Genomic DNA, 18,679 nt, shown 5'->3' on the forward strand with positions numbered 1-18,679 from the left:
ACGTGAGTTTAGTTTCATTTTATAATATTTACTACTTTATTTCAGATGATCCTAACCTTTGAATGTCTTTTTTCTCTGGTGCCGCAGTTCCTTCTCATCGATCTGTCGATTTCGACATCTCAACTTCCACACACGACGACCCCTTGTGGAGCCACGAGTCGCGCGTGTCCATCCGTGGCCTCCAAACATGACCGGAAGTGGCAGCGTGGGATAAAATTTAAAAGATAAGAGCAAGATTTCGAAAGATGCTACCTGAACACCAGAGCTTTAAAAAGTAAAGTTTTAACATGTTTGTTAAAAATGTTAAAAATGTATTATTGTTGTTGTTGTTGTTATTTAACAATATTTTAACTGCATTTGAATCTTTGCCTTTTTTTGTTTAGTTTATGGTTCTTTTCTCTCTTTTTTATCCTGAAATAACTTATTATTTATTATTTTATCATTTATTGTCAAAATATTTGGTGACATACAGGAACGAGATACTTACTGATTTGGTACTATAACATTTAATAATGTGAAATATTAATGTAGTTTATAGTGTGGTTTATTATATCGCTGTTTTCTTTCTCCAAAAAATGCCATTTGCAGGAAAATACAAAGAAAGAAAGAATGTATAAAATGATTAGGATAATTAAATCAGGAATCTTCAACTGCTTTTTATTTCTATTTAATATGATCAAATTAGAAAATAACTCTCTGTTAACAGATTTTTAAATGTTATCAGACTATTGCCTATAGATATTATGGATCATAGAAATATGACTGTCAGGAGGCCAAACTGACGTAGATTTGATAGATAGAGATAGATGCCGTGTGTTCTCTAAAGTGACCACTAGATGTCACTATGTCTCTGAACTCAGCACAGGACCAAACAGTCGCTCACTGGAGTCACTTATACAGTGTATATTACATTACATTACATTACATGTCATTCAGCAGACGCTTTTATCCAAAGGGACTTAGAATGGAATGGAGTACAATCAGCCAGGTAGCGACTTGCGACCATTGCGACCATGATGTTTTAGGGTACCGGTCTTAACCACTGAGCCACTCCACCCCGTATATTGTGTCTATAATGTTTACAGCACAGATGTTCAGAGGAAAGTGTTTCCAATGACACACACCCTCTTTCCCGCTCGCCTCAGGGTGGCGCTCTAGGTTTTCTTTTGTAATAACCCACTGTAATAACTGTGATAAAAAAGTCAATTTAAATATGGGATAGTAGGCTGGATATTGTATTATGATGGGTTATATTTATCTAATATCCACATATATGATCTTATTTTCATTTTTATTTTATGTATTGTTCTTAATTATCTGAATGTTCCTGCTGTGAATGGAGTTCTATTCTATTCTATTCTATTCCAGTGTTTACCAAACTTTCCACATGTGGACCCACTTTTGCAAAGATGGCAAACTCGTGACCCACATCACAATATAAATCTAAATTTAGTTTGTCTTTGAATGTAAAGTTTAGATCTGCAGTCACTCACACATGAGGACAGCAGCGGTCAGACAGGAGCTAAGAAACCAACCAACCAACAGTCCTCAGTCCTTCATCTGGCCAGTGTCAGGTGGATGCAGCGGAACAGGACAGGACAGGACAGGACAGGACAGGACAGGGCAGGGACAAGAAGACAATGAGCTGGATGCTTTACTTAACACTGGGAAATATATGAGTTACATGGTCCAGTTTTGACACCTAAATCCCCCTCAGTTCCCCCAGAATCAGAGTGGAACCGCGTGGACAGAGTCCACAGTCTGCAGGACAAAGTTCCAAACCCGCACAGTGAACTGCGTCAGGTAGTCTGCTGCAGTCATGTAGGAGACTTCAGAGGGACGTGTCTGTTGAACGACTCTGTGAAGTGAAGTGAAATCATTAGCGTCCACGGTCCCGTTCACGCAGCTCGGAGCTTCATTGTGCCACTCGAGCCAAACATGGTACGCGTGCGGAGGAAAGCCTGCGTCGCCCTCTTCCTCTTCACGCTCTTCGTCTTCGGGACCATGATGGGACTGAAGACCCTGAAGCCCACTGACGGTTTCTCGGATCTGGCTCCTGGTTTTGAGCTCGGGGCGAAGGTGGATCGGCGCTCCGTGTCCCGTGACGCCACCGCGTCTCCGGGTCAGTCCCACGCAGCTGGTAGCATCACCAAAGCAGCTTTGTCCAACTCCGGTCCAGAGGGGACCATATTCTACGACGTTCATATTTTTTACTACGCCTGGTACGGCAGCCCGCACATGGACGGGAAGTTCATTCACTGGGACCACATCCTCGTGCCACACTGGGACCCCAAAATCGCATCCAGCTACCCGAGAGGAAGACACATGCCGCCCGAAGACATCGGATCCAGTTTCTACCCCGACCTCAACCCATACAGCTCCAGAGACCCAGACGTGTTGGAGTCCCACATGGAGCAGATAGGAGCATCTGCAGCAGGTAGACCTCAGGGATGCACACTGGGCACACTGAAGCTTTTCAATCAACTCTTTGAGTTTAGCACTTCCTGGACTCTCAGTAGGCAATAAAACCCCAAAACATCTAAATGTAAAACCGCCTTTATATAACAACACGTATGGTCATGTTCAACCCTTTAAAACATGCAGAGTTTAAAAACAGTAAAAACTGTTTTACCTTTTTTTAAAACCCTGAATCATTTCTTGGAAAGAAAATAGCTGAGTGATTTTTTTTGTGCCCAGTAGCTGCACACAAATCTGGCTTGTGTAAAAGGCAAAGCTGCCTCCCTCTGCCTGCGCTTAACAATTTCAGCACCACAAATCCACCGGACAGCTCCACACACACACACTCAGCAGAACAGGGGCCAAATACACATGAATATTGTGTGCTGTTTGTCCCTGAACCTCACACAGAGACTGATTTATCTGATTACTAAATTAGTCGTCAACTATTTTGATAATCGATCAAATTGATCGAGTGTTGATTAAAACAAGCTTTCTGATTGTTTAAGCTTTTTAAATGTGAATATTTTCTGGTTTCTTTGCTCCATAATAACAAAGTGAATCATTTTGGTTTGTGGACAAAACAAAACATTGAAGAACATCATCATTGCCAGGTTTGGGAAACACTGATCAATATTTTCTGACATTTACAGACCGAACAAGTGCTAGATTAATCGATTATGATAATAATTGTTAGTTGATCGTTAAATTTCTGACTATACAAAATGGAGCATGACCATGTCTGTGTTGCTGCCATGTCATTGGTTGATTTGCATAACAAGCCGAAGTTGAACAAGTGTAATAAGCTGGACATTTATTTTTAAGAGAGCCTGTAGAGAAAGACATTAACAGACCACTGCAAATAAATACATAGATAAATAAATGAAAGCAAATCAGAAAACAAAGGAGGAAAGACAGACAGAAAAAAAGAGCTTAAACTCACTGTTGGTAGCACACAATAAATACATTTACATGTTTATTTACATAGAACAATGATACAGAGACATAATAAACTAGTTTTACAATTCATTCACTTAAGGGTTTTCCATCAGACTCAAGAGTTGATGCCAGTTATTCTGGACTTTGATGATGATGATGACAATAATAAAAATAGAGGCTTTAAAACCTTTAACAGGAATGAACCTATGTCAATTTTAAGTGCATGAAACCTGGATGATGTGCAGTAGCTGCAAGGGAAGAAAACCATAAGATAAGATATTAGATTATACTTTATTACCCTTATCTTTATAGAGATCAATTTTAGGATGGGATGTATGTTGTTAGTTTATTAAAACACACACACACACACACACACACACACACACACACACACTTGTGGCTTCTCTGAAAGAAAGCTGAGTCTGTGCTCTGGTGTCAAGTAACAGCCGCATGTGTGCAGCCATCAGCAGCAGCAGCCAACACTCGATAGCTCCTGATGTCACTGTCCAGCAGCTCAGTGGGTTATTGTACACCGTCAGGAATGAGGACCGTGAAACCTCACCGTCCCGACAGATGGATCATGGGAAGAACGGCTCACAGTGCTCGCTTAAAACAATCCATTTCATTAGAAGCAACAGCTGACCCATGTCTAAACAATTCATTTAGCGTGATGACTGATGACTCCTGTCACTTCCTCTGTGAAGTGGCAGGAGATAAATAAACTGAATAGCAGCGGCCATGATTATACAGCGACGTACTTCAGTATTGTAATCTAATAGCAGCAAGCACACATGTTCAATGAGTAAACAGTGAGTGCGTACATATACACATACTTCACACGATGTGCCAGATCACTGGTGCAACGCAGTACTGTGGCCAATATGGAGCCATTCCTCAGCCTGTGTCTGAGCATGAGCAAGCAATTCTCTACCAGAGTTTATGAGCTGTCACAAAGTCAAGCTTTGTAGGAAGACTGCATTTAGAATGTGAAGGATATGAGTGATGGACATGCAGGCATTCACATACAGTACAAACACAGTGCTCTCCTCCATACTGTCAGGGTTGAATTCATCAAATACAAAAAATGATGTTTAGTCGTAGACCACGCCCTGAAGGCGTACTTCCTGTTGCCAGTAGGTGGTGCAATGACTGGCTTTGCAGGTTATTATCGAGGACCGTGGATGGATTATTAGAACGGAACAAAGCACCTCCCCTTTGGTGGTAAAAAAGCTTCTGACTTCTGGGGTTATTTCAGGGTTGTGAGGCCCAAAGAGTTTTCACAGTAGCGTTACTCCTATGTAAATACAGCTGTGATGTCACTTGGGGAAATATGATATTTCCGGGATTTTTATGGCCTTTATGAAGGTTTTACAAATACTGAACCCTGTGAATAAAATATATAGAATATAAAGATCTATAAAAGCCTATGTCCATGTCTTGACGTGTTCTGTGCACAGTTTTAAAGGCATCTCTTTTACTACTGTTGTCAATGGGAAAACTGCTTTTTGGGCTGCATGAGTAATTTATTTGTTGCAGTACCACGAGCGGCCACTTGAAAAAAATTAGCTGCAAGCATATGACTGGACAGAAGCATGTTGTGTGGCTAGTGGGAACACAAAATGGGAAAATAGGTTTTTTCCTTATAATTCCTGCAAACTTCATTAAATCGCTCTACAACTCGGTCAGATCGCAGGTTTCGCAGGTCCTGAACTATGAATGAGTGAAAGAAAAAGATGATGATGATGAAAAAGAAAACTTCTCTACTCTCTTTTTTTTACATAGAGATGTAGAAAACAACTTCACAACAAGTTTTATTTCGTGTTTATTGGCTCTTTGTTAAAATGTAGTGTGTAACATTTGAATATAAACAAATGTCTGTTACATTCATCCACATGAGTTCCCACAGTGTTGATTAAGTCCATCAGCTCTCTCTGTGTTTCTCAGTACAGTGGTGTTTAGAGTGTGTCACCACTCCTGCGCTGTACAGAGAAAGTTCAGACAGACATAAACAGCAGCACTGTGTTCTGTTCATGGAGACTAAACAGAGGTTGAGCTGGACACAATGCAGTTAACACTGACTGTCAGTATCTCGTGCAACAACACTATAAACTACCCCTTTAACTTCACTCTCGGAGGTTTTAGGACTTGAACAAATGACCACACTCAGGTGTTTGACTGTGTATCATCTCCAGGGGTTCTGGTTCTGTCCTGGTATCCTCCCGGTCTGGCTGACGACAACGGGGAACCTGCAGAGGATCTGGTACCAGCTCTACTGGATGCTGCATACAGACACAACCTCAAGGTAAAAAGACATCTAACTCATCTGGTCTGTGTGTTTATGCGTGTTCTTTTATTTATATCTTTGTGAAGTCCAAAAACACCTTGATCTTGTGGAGACATTTTGTCTTGGCCCCATGATATTAAAGGGCTTTTCAGGGTCAAGACCTGGTTTTGGAGTTAGGGTCAGAATTGGATTTAGGTTAGAGTTAGGCACCATTTGTAAAGGGTCACATCATGTCCATGATGGTTCCTCACTAAGATGTAAAAACAACTTTGTGTGTGTGTGTGTAAGGTCTAAAACAAAGCAGGGAAAGAGCACTAAGAGCAATGAAACAAATCTATTCTGAGGATATTCAGATCATTTTTCACTGCATAAGTAGTTGCAGGAAATGAGTGACACTTTTTCAATAGTCTGTCCATTTCATTGTCTGCAGCTGCTGATGGAAGACTTAGTTTTTCCAATAATGCTGATATATGCTTTATTTAATTAAATTGTTTTATTTGATGTTTATTAACCCAGTAAAAAAACAAGCCTCCTTCACAGGAAGGACACAACTGCAGCATGAAAGGTTGTAGATTAAAGAATACAACAATTTAATCAGATATCCCAAACAACATAAAGGTAAGAGAGGATGAAATTAAGACTAAAACAAAAGGCAAATATATGCAATGAATGCAATTACACCAGCATTTACAATCACCTTGTAGCACCGAGTCAAAGAAAGGGTGAGCCATTACTCATGGTCAAAAAGTTTAATTGATCTTGAAAGACCAAAATGACACAGAAAAAACACAATCATTATCATTTCTGTGGCAAATAACATAGCAGATGGATCACAAAAGTTCACATAGCCATTAAATAAAGACACAAAACACTATTTACCTTGTTGCCACTCTTGACTAATGCTAATATTCTTTTAAATGTTATCTATTAAATGTGATCTCTTTATCTTGCAATGTTTATCCTATGAACTTATGTCACCGTTTATTCCACACCGCTTTCTTCGTACTTTTCCGCCGTTAAGTTGCATCAAAAACACAGATACAGACTTTCAAAATAAACTTCCTGTTAAACCGGAAATAACTGTCACGTCGATGATAGCTAAACACAGTTGCTTTTGAAACAAAAATACAAAAAATAGCGCATTAAACTTACAAATGGAGGCAGCAAATGGTCAAAAAGCTCCTTTGTGCTGTGATGTAAAATTGCCGATTTTCTCTATGGACTTTGGTGCAGGGAGAGTAAGCAGTTTACATATCTTTAGTTTCCAGTCAGTAAAGGTTGTTTCACAGTGAGATGATACTGTAGACGTCTGTAGGCAAATATTTTATTCAGTGAGCTGTTTTACTTGTGTTTTAAGAGAGAGCAGGCGTCTGTGTCTTACGCTCTTTCTGAAAAACACCCAAACTGTCCATTTAACACAGCCGAGGCTATAGTTGATTCAGAGCAGCCATTGTGCCGTGGTGAATTATACATGCAAACTGCTGTTCTAGAGTCAGCTTGTGCTGCTCTGTCTCTGCTACTCAGCGCTTTGACTCTGGATGTTTGCAGCTGCAGTGACATCTCCCAGCATTAAAGCAGAAAAAATGGTCAAAGAGCTGCCACTGCTGGATCAGTCGTTCAGTGAGGACTGAATGAGCTCACACCAGCGGGGGTGAAGCGGTGGGGGAGCAGCAGAGCCACATGACCTTTTGCCAATTAGGTCGGAAAATGGTACGACAGTGTTTGTCCTTCTGCCTCCAGTCACTGAGCGACAGCCTGATTAAACTTTTATTGGCAATACTCGCTCGTAATGCGATGAAATTCATGTCAGCGGCTCGACTCACACAGATAGAGAGTAAAGGAAGACAATGGGGGAGAGAGAATGATAAGATTTTCTAACATGTTCTTCAAAATGAGAGATTAGGCCAGATATTTCCTGAGCGCTGATGAAACGCGTTAGCCGGAGGCCGTTCTTTCTGTGTGAGTGCATTTGAAATGACAAACCATACAACAGAGACTGGCTTGTAAGAGTTTTCCCATGTCAAAGCATTCCATTAATAATGCACCAGCTGCGTTTGCACAACACACTACACGTTTAAGGAAAGGAATATCAGATAAATGACACGACACAGGGACATGCAGGAACAAGATAAACCCTTTAGTGGTCTTTGCTGAAAAAGGGAAAGCACTAGGGTTTGTCATAAATTATTAGAACTTGAGGGAAAATCAGTCAATAAGTGTAAATTCAGTGTTTTAACTGATGATTGAACAAAATAAAATAGTTTTTTGTAATATGGTGGCATTTTAGAGGAGATTAGATTAGATTAGATGAATTAGTAATAATCCTACATTGATCATAAAAGTATATTTGTAGTAAATAAGATTGTTAATGTGTTCTCGAGTGCACCTGCTCATAAGCTCCACTGACAGTTTCAGCCATCTCAAGTATATATCACCACAGAGCCGACAGACGATGAACAGACAGGGAGTATTTACATCATCCTGGGGATAATTAACGATAATCCAAGCCACTGAAATTCCATGAGACACACTTTGACCTTGTGCTTTCCATAAACACATCTGATCAGAGGCTGATTTGCTTGTCAGATTTGATATTACATTTATTTTATTATGTTGTTTAGCTTCAGGCAAAGAAAAAAGAGAATCATTTAGATATGCAACACTGAGCTGAGGAGGTTTTACACGCGATGGTGTCGCTAATAGATTGAGTTTAATGCGATGATTTATTGTCATCAGTGACCGGACTGCAGTAAATAATCTTGAAACGAGTAAGTGTGTGTGTGTGGACATTTCTTTATTAAAGATCATAGATCATAATCAGAGTAGACAGAGCTTTGTGTGTACATCCTGTCTTTGAAGAACTCTTCCCACTCCAACAGCACAGTGAGGACCTTTATCCTCACTGCGCGTCTCCTTGCATCATTTCAGCAAAATGCTGACAAGGTGAAGAAGTTTTGGCTCCAATCATTCGGAGCTACTTATGCAAATTTCCCCCTAAAACAACAACATTAATTTCTGGTTTCCACTGAGAGGCAACCTCAAAGGGAGGAAGGGAGGAAGGGAGGAAGGGAGGAAGGGAAGCCCCAGTGAGGGGAGCGGCGACAGATGGTCACACAGGAGCCGCACAGCAACAGAGACACTGGTAAACCAGAGAACACATGTATCTGCATGTAGCAGCAAAGTGGCTAACAGCTAATCTGACAATGTGGGAATATGAGGCGGTTTTGTTTTGAGTCCTTGTAGAGTCAAGTAAAGTAAAAGCACACAAAACAATTGCATATTTATGACAAAATATGAATACTAATATCAGAAAGATTAAACTCTGAGACACAGTCTGCAACGTCTCCTATAACTGAGGACATTACCCTGGTCATTTGATTCAGTGCAATCAAAAAGCATCATGTGAATACGTCGTCACAGTGGGATTACTAACATTCACCGAGGCATCATGCAGCGCGACTATGACCCTTTAATATGAGGCACTTAAAGGCACAGTAGGGAAGTTATTCTCGTGGTCTTGATCAATATTTCCATAATAACATTCCAATCAAGTTGATCTGTTTTTAAATGACACTGTTCTGTTTACAGACTCACAACTTACATCCACACTCTGCTTTCAATGTGCAGAGAGCGGAGTGTCCCTGTTGTAGGCTTGTGTCTCCTGTGGCTAATACTGTCTTATGATAAATGTGAAATATGTAAAACCTGACCTCTCCTACAGCATTTGAAGCAGAACTGTGCAGGAGTTTTACCCAAATTTAACAGCTTCAGAGTCATTGTGATGGTTAGATGTCTTGTTGAGGATGTGGGGGCTGTCTCCACTGCCCCCTACTGTCTGTTAGCGGAAAACCAGCCTTGTAAGATCAGGGCTGCCGACCCGGAGTCCTCAGAATCAGGAGGTCTCACAAGAAACTCACATTTCTTCAGGATCTTTAAGATCAAGACAGTGATAGTCTTATTTTAGACGATGGCAGATTGTGCAGAGAAAAGCGAAAATGGGAGGAAGTGAGGAAGAGGAAAGGACAGCGTGACAACACATGAGTAAACGGCGAGTGGCGAGAGGAAGATGCCGACCGGCACGGACATGGCTCCATGTATTGTGTTGACCACATGGCCAGGAGAGTGGAAGGGAGGGGGAGTGTCAGCGGGAGACAACGGATGGACGGATGTTTACGGTGGTGTCTTAAATATATGTACTCCAAAACTGTAGGGGGAGCTCCGTAGAGAAAAAGGTGAAAAAGCGACCAGACCTGCACAGTTCTGATTTAAATTTCAAGCAAATGAACGTGGTCTTTACATCCCACGTTTGAGATGATATTGAATTCAGAATAAAAAGCAAGAGCCAGATGCATCGTGTGATGCGTGTGGTTGTTAGGTTGCAGAGCAGATCACATGGCGTCTCCACAGACGTCGAGTGCTGCTGCTCGACCTTGGCGTGAAGATGAGCTGGAACAGTTTCTGTAGCGAGTGGAGGATGGAGGATGGAGGATGGGTGCACATTGATGGGGACTGCAGGTTAGGTGCAGGACGGAGGCAGCAGAGGGAAAATGTGCATCATGGGTCCCATGACTTGGTTGTTGCCTCTGCACCCTGAGGGGCTGCAAAAGTCCTATCTATTAAGTAGGCCATGTCACTGCATGTACATGAGGGAATGATGCCCATGGGTGCGAAATCACGGCTATCGCCAATACTTCCCCTGCACCGAGCAGCTTCATTCAGTCTTTTGTGACCTTTATCCACTGACTTTGTCCACACAGTGAAACTGACAAAATTCAATAAAGAAATGCTGCATTTTATTGAAATTGATCTAATTTAACGTAAAGGGCTGCTATCTTTTACCCCTTTTGTGCTTTCTGCATGACATGGCATTAAATTCCACTCTGCTCAGCATAAGTCACTACAGGCTTGTTCCAGGCTGATGCTGTCAATGTTTATGAGCTATTAAAATTGTGCCAACTCTCGTCTCATTTGCTCCTCAATGACCCCTGAGTAACGTGCCAGTGTGTTTAGAAAATGAACCGTTTTCAAGTGGTCTGTGAGCAGGAGAGGATAGCAGCCTCCCATCTGTCTGATTTCTGTGACAGTGTGTTGCAGTGTCTAATCTCAGAGAGGTTTATTGTGGCCAGAATCATTTCACCATCAACATGCACGTTTTTTTTTTTCTTCATTAGTGATTGTTGTTGCCTCTTTCTAACAGTTTACATCTGCAGTTTGCGCGGCTATAGTCTATCCAAAACAAAGCAAATCAGCATCCTGACACTTGGTACGCCATCACATCAGCTAGCCATTTATTAGCCATTTATACACAGTGGTGCGAGGATCTATTGGACCGATTTTCTTTTGCATTAAACGGACAAAAATTGGCACATAAATCAGAAGTATAAATAAAATATGTAAAAGTGGTGCAAAATGGCTCAATACTGCCCCCAAAAGGTGAAACCCGGTAGGACAAAGCCGTAGCCTAAGATGAACAAAAAAAGTCCAAAAAAGTGATCATGGATGGCCTTAAGAACAAGGTAACAGAAAACCTGAACAAACCCTTTAAATTAGAGGTTGAGAAAGGGGAGCTGTGCTTTTTAAGCTCAGTCAAACTGATGACAGCTTGCATCCATTTAGTTGCCTCCATATATTTATATAAAAAGCAATTTTCCTTCCCGTTGTTCCCCCCTGGGTGTCCAGAGCTGCAGAGGAATAATGTTTCATCTCAATCATACATTATTCAAAGTCACTGAATTCTCGGGCCCAGCCTTTAAAAATATGCTACTGTTATTGTTCATGTCATTCCAGGTCCTTTCAGTTCCCGCTGCTGCTTTTGTTGAGTCAGTTAAACCCTGATTCAGAGCTTTTTCAGACCACAGACTAATGTCGCGCTATGCTTTAGGGCAGTGGTCAGCAACTTGCGGTCTGTGGAGCCAAAACTAGCCCGCCAGTATTAATATCTGGCCCGAGAGATGAAAAATTCGATTATTTAAAGCAATGTTTCTATTAATTACTTGTTTATCTTCAAAAAAATGCAAAATCATGTAGAATTCAATGCCCTTTATTCTGAAAAACAGATGAACTGAGTCAAAGGGCAGTTTAAAGGTAAATCTTTTAACCAACACATCTCTTAAATTTGCTATTTTTTACAAGATTGAATAGTTTAGATTACATGAAGAAAAGCTAAGTAGAAAAGAAATGAAGATATGATGGTATTTAATTGGTAGAAAATTAGCTCTATTAGTCTATTAGTCTGCTTTAGGACCACACAAGGTTAAAATGGTGCATGGTTGACTTCTGTTTGCAACTTCCTGTCTTCAGTTTTTGATGGTTTAATCTAAATTTTTGGGGTTGGGTAGGTGATCACCTAATTTTTTACCAATAAAGAAATGAGGTGATCGCCTTGCTGCAAAGGCAAGAGTGCTAACCTAATGGGCAAAATGTAAAATTAAAAAAAATAGCATTTCTGTCATAACTCACCGGATTTGAATGTTGTCTTTTATGTTGTATGTAGTATGTGTATACAGGATTAGACACTCTACTATCAGACTTAATTTCATGTGGATTTAATCCAGATTACAGATTTGGCAGCCATCTAAATTTAACATGGGAAGTCCCAAATTCAGATAAGTATATTTTAGCGACATCTTCACAGATCAGGATGAATCAGGAAGATTTAGTATAAAGACGTTCTATACAGATCCAAAAAGTCTTCTGGACCCAGTGAATCTAAATGTTTACATTTCAAGTGTCGCTATGTTAAACACATGTGACAAAGTAGAATTTCTTTTATTTTGTATGTGCAAAGAGAAATAACTTGTACAATAAGCTGTAACATCCTGTGACTGTATTGTTGATCATATTTATGTTGTTGGTTTCTCTGGCCTCTATCATAACTCTCCGTTGAGAAACAGGAAACTTGATTTATAGGCAACACTTGTTTTTAATGACAGACAAAGAAGATGAATGGAAACCAACAAGGCGTGTTTTTCTCTGTGTTCTCCCAGGTCGCGTTTCACATTCAGCCTTACCAAGGGCGGAGCGACCAGACCGTGCACGACAACATCAAGTACATCATTGACAGGTAAGCTGACCGTCGCTGCATCACTGTGTCAAATCAATTAGGAGACCATCACGTTTGCATGCAAGACAGAAATATTTAAAGGTGACATAGACCGGAAGCTCCAATTAACGCTGCGTTTGTGTGTGTATCTGCGTCATTACCTCGTTTATGAAACCCTAAAGTTTCAGAACAAACAGTTCAGCCACTGCTGAGAAAATAGTGTTGTATTGTTTTCCTGGGCTCTGCGAAGCGGATCGACACTTCCTTAATTTGATGTCGTCATCAGAAATCCTCACCACCGTAGCGCCTCCTGGTGCGGGCACTAGTCCGGGCACATCCGGTTGCGTACATTCAACCGCAGAAGAAGAAGAAGAACTACTCTCGTTGTAGCTGCTGAGATGCAGAGCATCCACCGTGCCAGAGGGGGAGCTGTGTATCTGAGAGCTGGCCTATCTATTACGTCACTTCCAGGTACCTGGCCAATCACAGGACAGTAGGAAAGCTCTCGTTGGCTGACCAATCACAGCAACTGTTTGGTCTGAAACAGCGCGGCTGACGAGAGCGTCAGTGAGGAGATATTTTGATCGGCTTGTTTGCAGCGATTAGGAGGTTTTTAATCATGAAAACAAGTTAATATATGTAAGTAGACCTCCATAACTAACATATATGTGTGATACAAGCATTCGATGTCACCTTTAAAGGGAGAGTTCAGGGCCTGTGGTTCAATGAAAAACTGTAGCTTCAATAGCCACTTGGCTCTCCTAATAAAATCTATGCCTGCTTAAGTCTATGATATCTGCTGAATGTTTGCTGCCTTATCTGAACGTTAGACACACTGGCATAAATGTTGGGGGGGCGTATTTTAATGAAAAGAGAAAAAAAGCACTACACGAATTAAAAGAGCTGATGCTGATCAAAGTGGTGGGTGATCGATTAAAGAGCACACATGATGCTCTGTTCAGAGCTGTGAGAGAGAGAGACACACACAGGGAGAGAGGGAGAGACACACACAGGGAGAGAGAGAGACACACACACACACAGGGAGAGAGAGACACACACAGAAACAAACACACAGGCAGAGAGCAAGACACAGACACGGAGAGAGAGACACACACATACACACAGGGAGAAAGGGAGGGACAAACACACAGGGAGAGAGGGAGCCATACACAGCGAGAGAGAGACACACACACACAGGGAGAGAGGGAGACATACACAGCGAGAGAGAGACACATACACAGGAAGAGAGTGAGAGGCACACACACAGGGAGAGAGGGAGACATACACAGCGAGAGAGAGACACACACACACAGGGAGAGAGAGCGAGACACATACACAGGAAGAGAGCGAGAGACACACACACACACACACATGAAGAGACAGAGACACAAACACACACAGGGAGAGAGAGACACACACAGAAACAAACACACAGGCAGAGAGCAAGACACAGACACGGAGAGAGAGACACACACATACACACAGGGAGAAAGGGAGGGACACACACACAGGGAGAGAGGGAGACATACACAGCGAGAGAGAGACACACACACACAGGGAGAGAGGGAGACATACACAGCGAGAGAGAGACACATACACAGGAAGAGAGTGAGAGGCACACACACAGGGAGAGAGGGAGACATACACAGCGAGAGAGAGACACACACACACAGGGAGAGAGAGCGAGACACATACACAGGGAGAGAGGGAGACATACACAGCGAGAGAGAGACACACACACACAGGGAGAGAGAGCGAGACACATACACAGGAAGAGAGCGAGAGACACACACACACACACATGAAGAGACAGAGACACAAACACACACAGGGAGAGAGAGACACACACAGAAACAAACACACAGGCAGAGAGCAAGACACAGACACGGAGAGAGAGACACACACATACACACAGGGAGAAAGGGAGGGACACACACACAGGGAGAGAGGGAGACATACACAGCGAGAGAGAGACACACACACACAGGGAGAGAGGGAGACATACACAGCGAGAGAGAGACACATACACAGGAAGAGAGTGAGAGGCACACACACAGGGAGAGAGGGAGACATACACAGCGAGAGAGAGACACATACACAGGAAGAGAGTGAGAGGCACACACACAGGGAGAGAGGGAGACATACACCACGAGAGAGAGACACACACACACAGGGAGAGAGAGCGAGACACATACACAGGAAGAGAGCGAGAGACACACACACACACACATGAAGAGACAGAGACACAAACACACACAGGGAGAGAGAGAGAGACACACACACACACAGGGAGAGAGGGAGACGCGCACACAGTGAGAGAGAGACACACACACACACACAGGCAGAGAGCGAGACACACACACACAGAGAAACACATAGGCGGAGCGAGACACACATACAGTGAGAGAGAGAGACACACACAGGGAGAGAGAGCGAGACACACACACAGTGAGAGAGAGCGAGACACACACACAGTGAGAGAGAGACACATGCAGGGAGAGAGAGCGAGACACACACAGTGAGAGAGAGAGTGAGACACACAGGGAGAGAGAGCGAGACACAGACACACCCAAGAGTTTTCTTATCTTTTGCATTGCATGTGTGTGTGTGTGTGTGTGTGTGTGTGTGTATGCGTCACTATAGCGAGAGTCTGTGGTAAAGAGCTGTGCGCCCTAAAGGAACAGGAAATACGTCACTTGACCAGCACTCGCTGTAAACGAGTGGGTTTTAAACTACAAGTGAATGCAGATTTCACACGGTAGTCACAGAATGTTTAATGTTTAGCTCGTTTATGTACATTTTTCACGATTTTATCAATTATTCCAGATGATTCCTATCTTGAGACTGGTGGGGTGGCGCCCTAGCGCCCTCTATGGATGGGCCGCCACTGGTTAGACAGGCTTTTGTGACTTGAAACCAAAATGTGTTAACCACTCACTCCCCGCATTAAAGTCTATAGAGAAAAATCAGCATTGTAACACAACCTCACACAGGTGTTTATGGATCCACTGCTGCCTCATCAGTCAGTTAAAACGAGTTATTTTGCAACACTGACGTTTGAAATCCTTTGTTTGGATTTACATAAATGAAACACACTTAGCAAACGAGGCAGCCGTCGAGCAGCAGCTCCTGTGGCCTCCTGAGCCAAAAACAATGATTTTCTCAATGGACTTTGGTGTGACTGCAAATGATTGAAGTTTTTCGGCCAGAAAAAGGCATAGATTTGATTCAGTCACCCTTAAGTGTCTTAAATCTATTTTTCTGTGTCAACCACACTTCCTTAAACCTCATCTATCACTTGAAGGTTTATATTGAGTCAAACTCTTGCATCATTTAAGAAACTTCCACAAAGTTTGGCCTGACAACATTTTGTATCACCAGAAACTCAAATGTTGTTGCAGAACATTGGTTTGTAATGAGAAGCACTGACACACTGAGCTGCGTCAGGGTCTCGTTTAAGTGAACGAGGACACAAAGTAGATGTGTCCTCCACAGTGGACGGGCAGCACCACCTTTAAGGGATTAATAAACCATTTAACCATTTTTATTTGGGATGTGCTGACACTGGATTAACTCCATGATTCATAATTGGATTATAGTCTGTCGCGTGACACTTTCATCTCATGTCATGCAAACATAGTCCCTTCCCCTGAACCTCCATGGTGGTTCTCCACTGTCAGGATTATAGTGTAGTCCCTGATAGTCAGCTGACCTTTCACCTAGCACACATCCTGTATTGATAACTTCTACAGAAGCCTGGATAGCTCAGTCGGTAGAGCATCAGACTTTTAATCTGAGGGTCCAGGGTTCAAGTCCCTGTTCAGGCGAAAGAGATGTTTTAAATAGCACAAAAGTAAAGATTTGTAAATGACTGAAATACATTACAGTTTCCGTTTAAATTAAGACAGAGTTGTGGTCGTGTGCACTCAGCCTGTAATTAATGTCCTGAGGACAAGTGGAAGAGAATCGACTCAGACTCTGTTACAGACCCACTCAGCCTAAAGCCCTTTTTCCAACTTCCACCCACATGAAATTCTGAGTGGGGCCTCATAAAGGCTTGTGAAGCTTACAGCTTCTGCTAAAATATAAGCCAGTTCCTTGAAACTTGAACATTTTACGTTTGTGCTAAAAATGTCTGCTACAGATTGAAAACATCTACATTGTCGTCCAGTGGTTCAAAATGTCGTCTAATGAAAAAGGTGTTTAAGTTTCAGTGTTATGAGACGACCCAAGTGGATCACAGCTGAATCTGTCTGTGCACAGCCTGGCTAAACTTAACAGCTTACTGAAGACACCTTCCAGTTGAACGACAAGTCGCTCTACCACTGAGCTACTGTTTCCTGCAGCCGCTCGACTTGTAGTAATATTTTATCTCATGATGTGATTGTTATTGTCGTCTTGACAGGTACGGTGACCATGGAGCCTTCTACAAGTTCACCTCCAGCACTGGGAAGCGTCTTCCTCTGTTTTACATCTATGACTCCTACCTAACTCCTCCAGAGTCCTGGTCTGAATTCCTGACTCCCAGCGGCTCCCACAGCGTGCGTGGCTCCGCTTACGACTCCGTCTTCATCGCCCTGATCGTGGAGGAGCGCCACAAGCAAGACATCCTCGCCGGAGGCTTCGACGGCATGTACACCTATTTCGCCTCCAACGGCTTCTCCTTTGGCTCCTCCCACCAGAACTGGAAGGCCATCAAAGCGTTCTGTGACGGCAACAACCTCCTCTTCATCCCCAGCGTGGGACCCGGCTACATCGACACCAGCATCCGGCCGTGGAACAACCACAACACGCGCAACCGGGTGAACGGCCGCTACTACGAGACGGCCCTGCAGGCGGCGCTCGACGCGAGGCCGGACGTCGTCGCCATCACGTCTTTTAACGAATGGCACGAGGGGACGCAGATAGAGAGGGCGGTGCCTAAAAAAACAGTGACCCGTGTGTATTTGGACTATCAGCCACATGGACCCGACCACTACCTGGAGCTGACCCGTCGCTGGGCGGAGCAGTTCAACAAAGAGAAGGCGCAGTGGCTCATGTGAGCGTCCAGTCAAATGTATGGAAACGAACAAACGAGAGACGAGTCGATGTAAAGACAACACGGATTAAACTGGACGTGGACGTTCCTGCGAGAACACGACTTTACAACCAACAACAGTTTTACTGTTACAGCCAAGTTTCACATTCACAAATGTTTTTTATCTGTTACTCTGGAAAGTTCACACCATCCTGACTACGTCTATCAGCGCCACACAAACCTCTGTAAAGAGGTGTTTAGATCCTGTGTCATTCCAGCGCTGCACACAGGAAGTCCTTCACTTTCTCATGTCATGATGGATGGGTGGAGGCAGCAGCAACACTGCGCAGGTAAAGTGAGACGACGGAAAACAGGTCGGAGTGCGACTGGAAACAAAAAGAAACGTCCGCAAAAAGTTTGTCCCCGTCCGCAAAAAAGTTTGTCCCCGTCCGCCCCTGCGCTGCTGCTGCATACACACAAACGCTCCCTCAGTCAGGTCTGATAGTATTGCTTGACGCAGCATACCAGACCAAACAGAGGAAGAATAATCCAATCAAATCAACAACAGAAAAGTGACATATTATTAAACAGTCACACTTAAAAAAATATATATATATTATTATTGGTATTATCATTATTATTATTTTATTATCATTATTAGTTTTATTATTATTATTATTATTATTACTATTACTATTATTATAATTTGTTTTATTGTTATTTATTTTATTATTATTATTATTATTATTATTATTATTATTATTATTAATAATAATAAAGCCACATCCTCTTTCATGCCCGACCCAGCACATAGACAGCTATGATCCTGCATCGTGCACAGTACGTATGTCTCAGCATGAATGTGAGGGGTCAACAAATCCTGATTCCCCTTTAAGAATAATAACATGTTATTTAAAGGTGCATTATGCAACATTCTGCC

The 18,679-nt window shown here is 42.5% G+C and overlaps 1 protein-coding gene and 1 non-coding gene across 2 annotated transcripts; both read left to right on the forward strand.

Annotated features, from left to right (window-relative positions):
- Positions 1-1,627: 1,627 nt before the first annotated feature.
- Positions 1,628-18,315, forward strand: LOC131471603 (glycoprotein endo-alpha-1,2-mannosidase-like protein). The gene is made up of 4 exons (XM_058648231.1): positions 1,628-2,437; positions 5,589-5,698; positions 12,667-12,743; positions 17,128-18,315. The coding sequence occupies exons 1-4, from the start codon at positions 1,939-1,941 to the stop codon at positions 17,762-17,764; spliced, it is 1,323 nt and encodes a 440-aa protein (XP_058504214.1). The 5' UTR covers positions 1,628-1,938; the 3' UTR covers positions 17,765-18,315.
- Positions 16,477-16,549, forward strand: trnak-uuu (transfer RNA lysine (anticodon UUU)). Its single transcript has one exon. It is a non-coding gene; the product is annotated as a tRNA-Lys (tRNA).
- Positions 18,316-18,679: the final 364 nt, after the last annotated feature.

The sequence above is a fragment of the Solea solea genome, chromosome 13, assembly GCF_958295425.1.
Source record: "Solea solea chromosome 13, fSolSol10.1, whole genome shotgun sequence".
Classification (NCBI taxonomy): domain Eukaryota; kingdom Metazoa; phylum Chordata; class Actinopteri; order Pleuronectiformes; family Soleidae; genus Solea; species Solea solea.

Excerpts from the sequence above, each read along its gene's own strand:
- LOC131471603 (XM_058648231.1), top strand. The coding sequence starts at position 1,939 with ATGGTACGCGTGCGGAGGAAAGCCTGCGTCGCCCTCTTCCTCTTCACG. Across the intron at positions 5,699-12,666 it reads CATACAGACACAACCTCAAG|GTCGCGTTTCACATTCAGCC; the intron begins GTAAAAAGACAT and ends GTGTTCTCCCAG. Across the intron at positions 12,744-17,127 it reads ATCAAGTACATCATTGACAG|GTACGGTGACCATGGAGCCT; the intron begins GTAAGCTGACCG and ends TCGTCTTGACAG.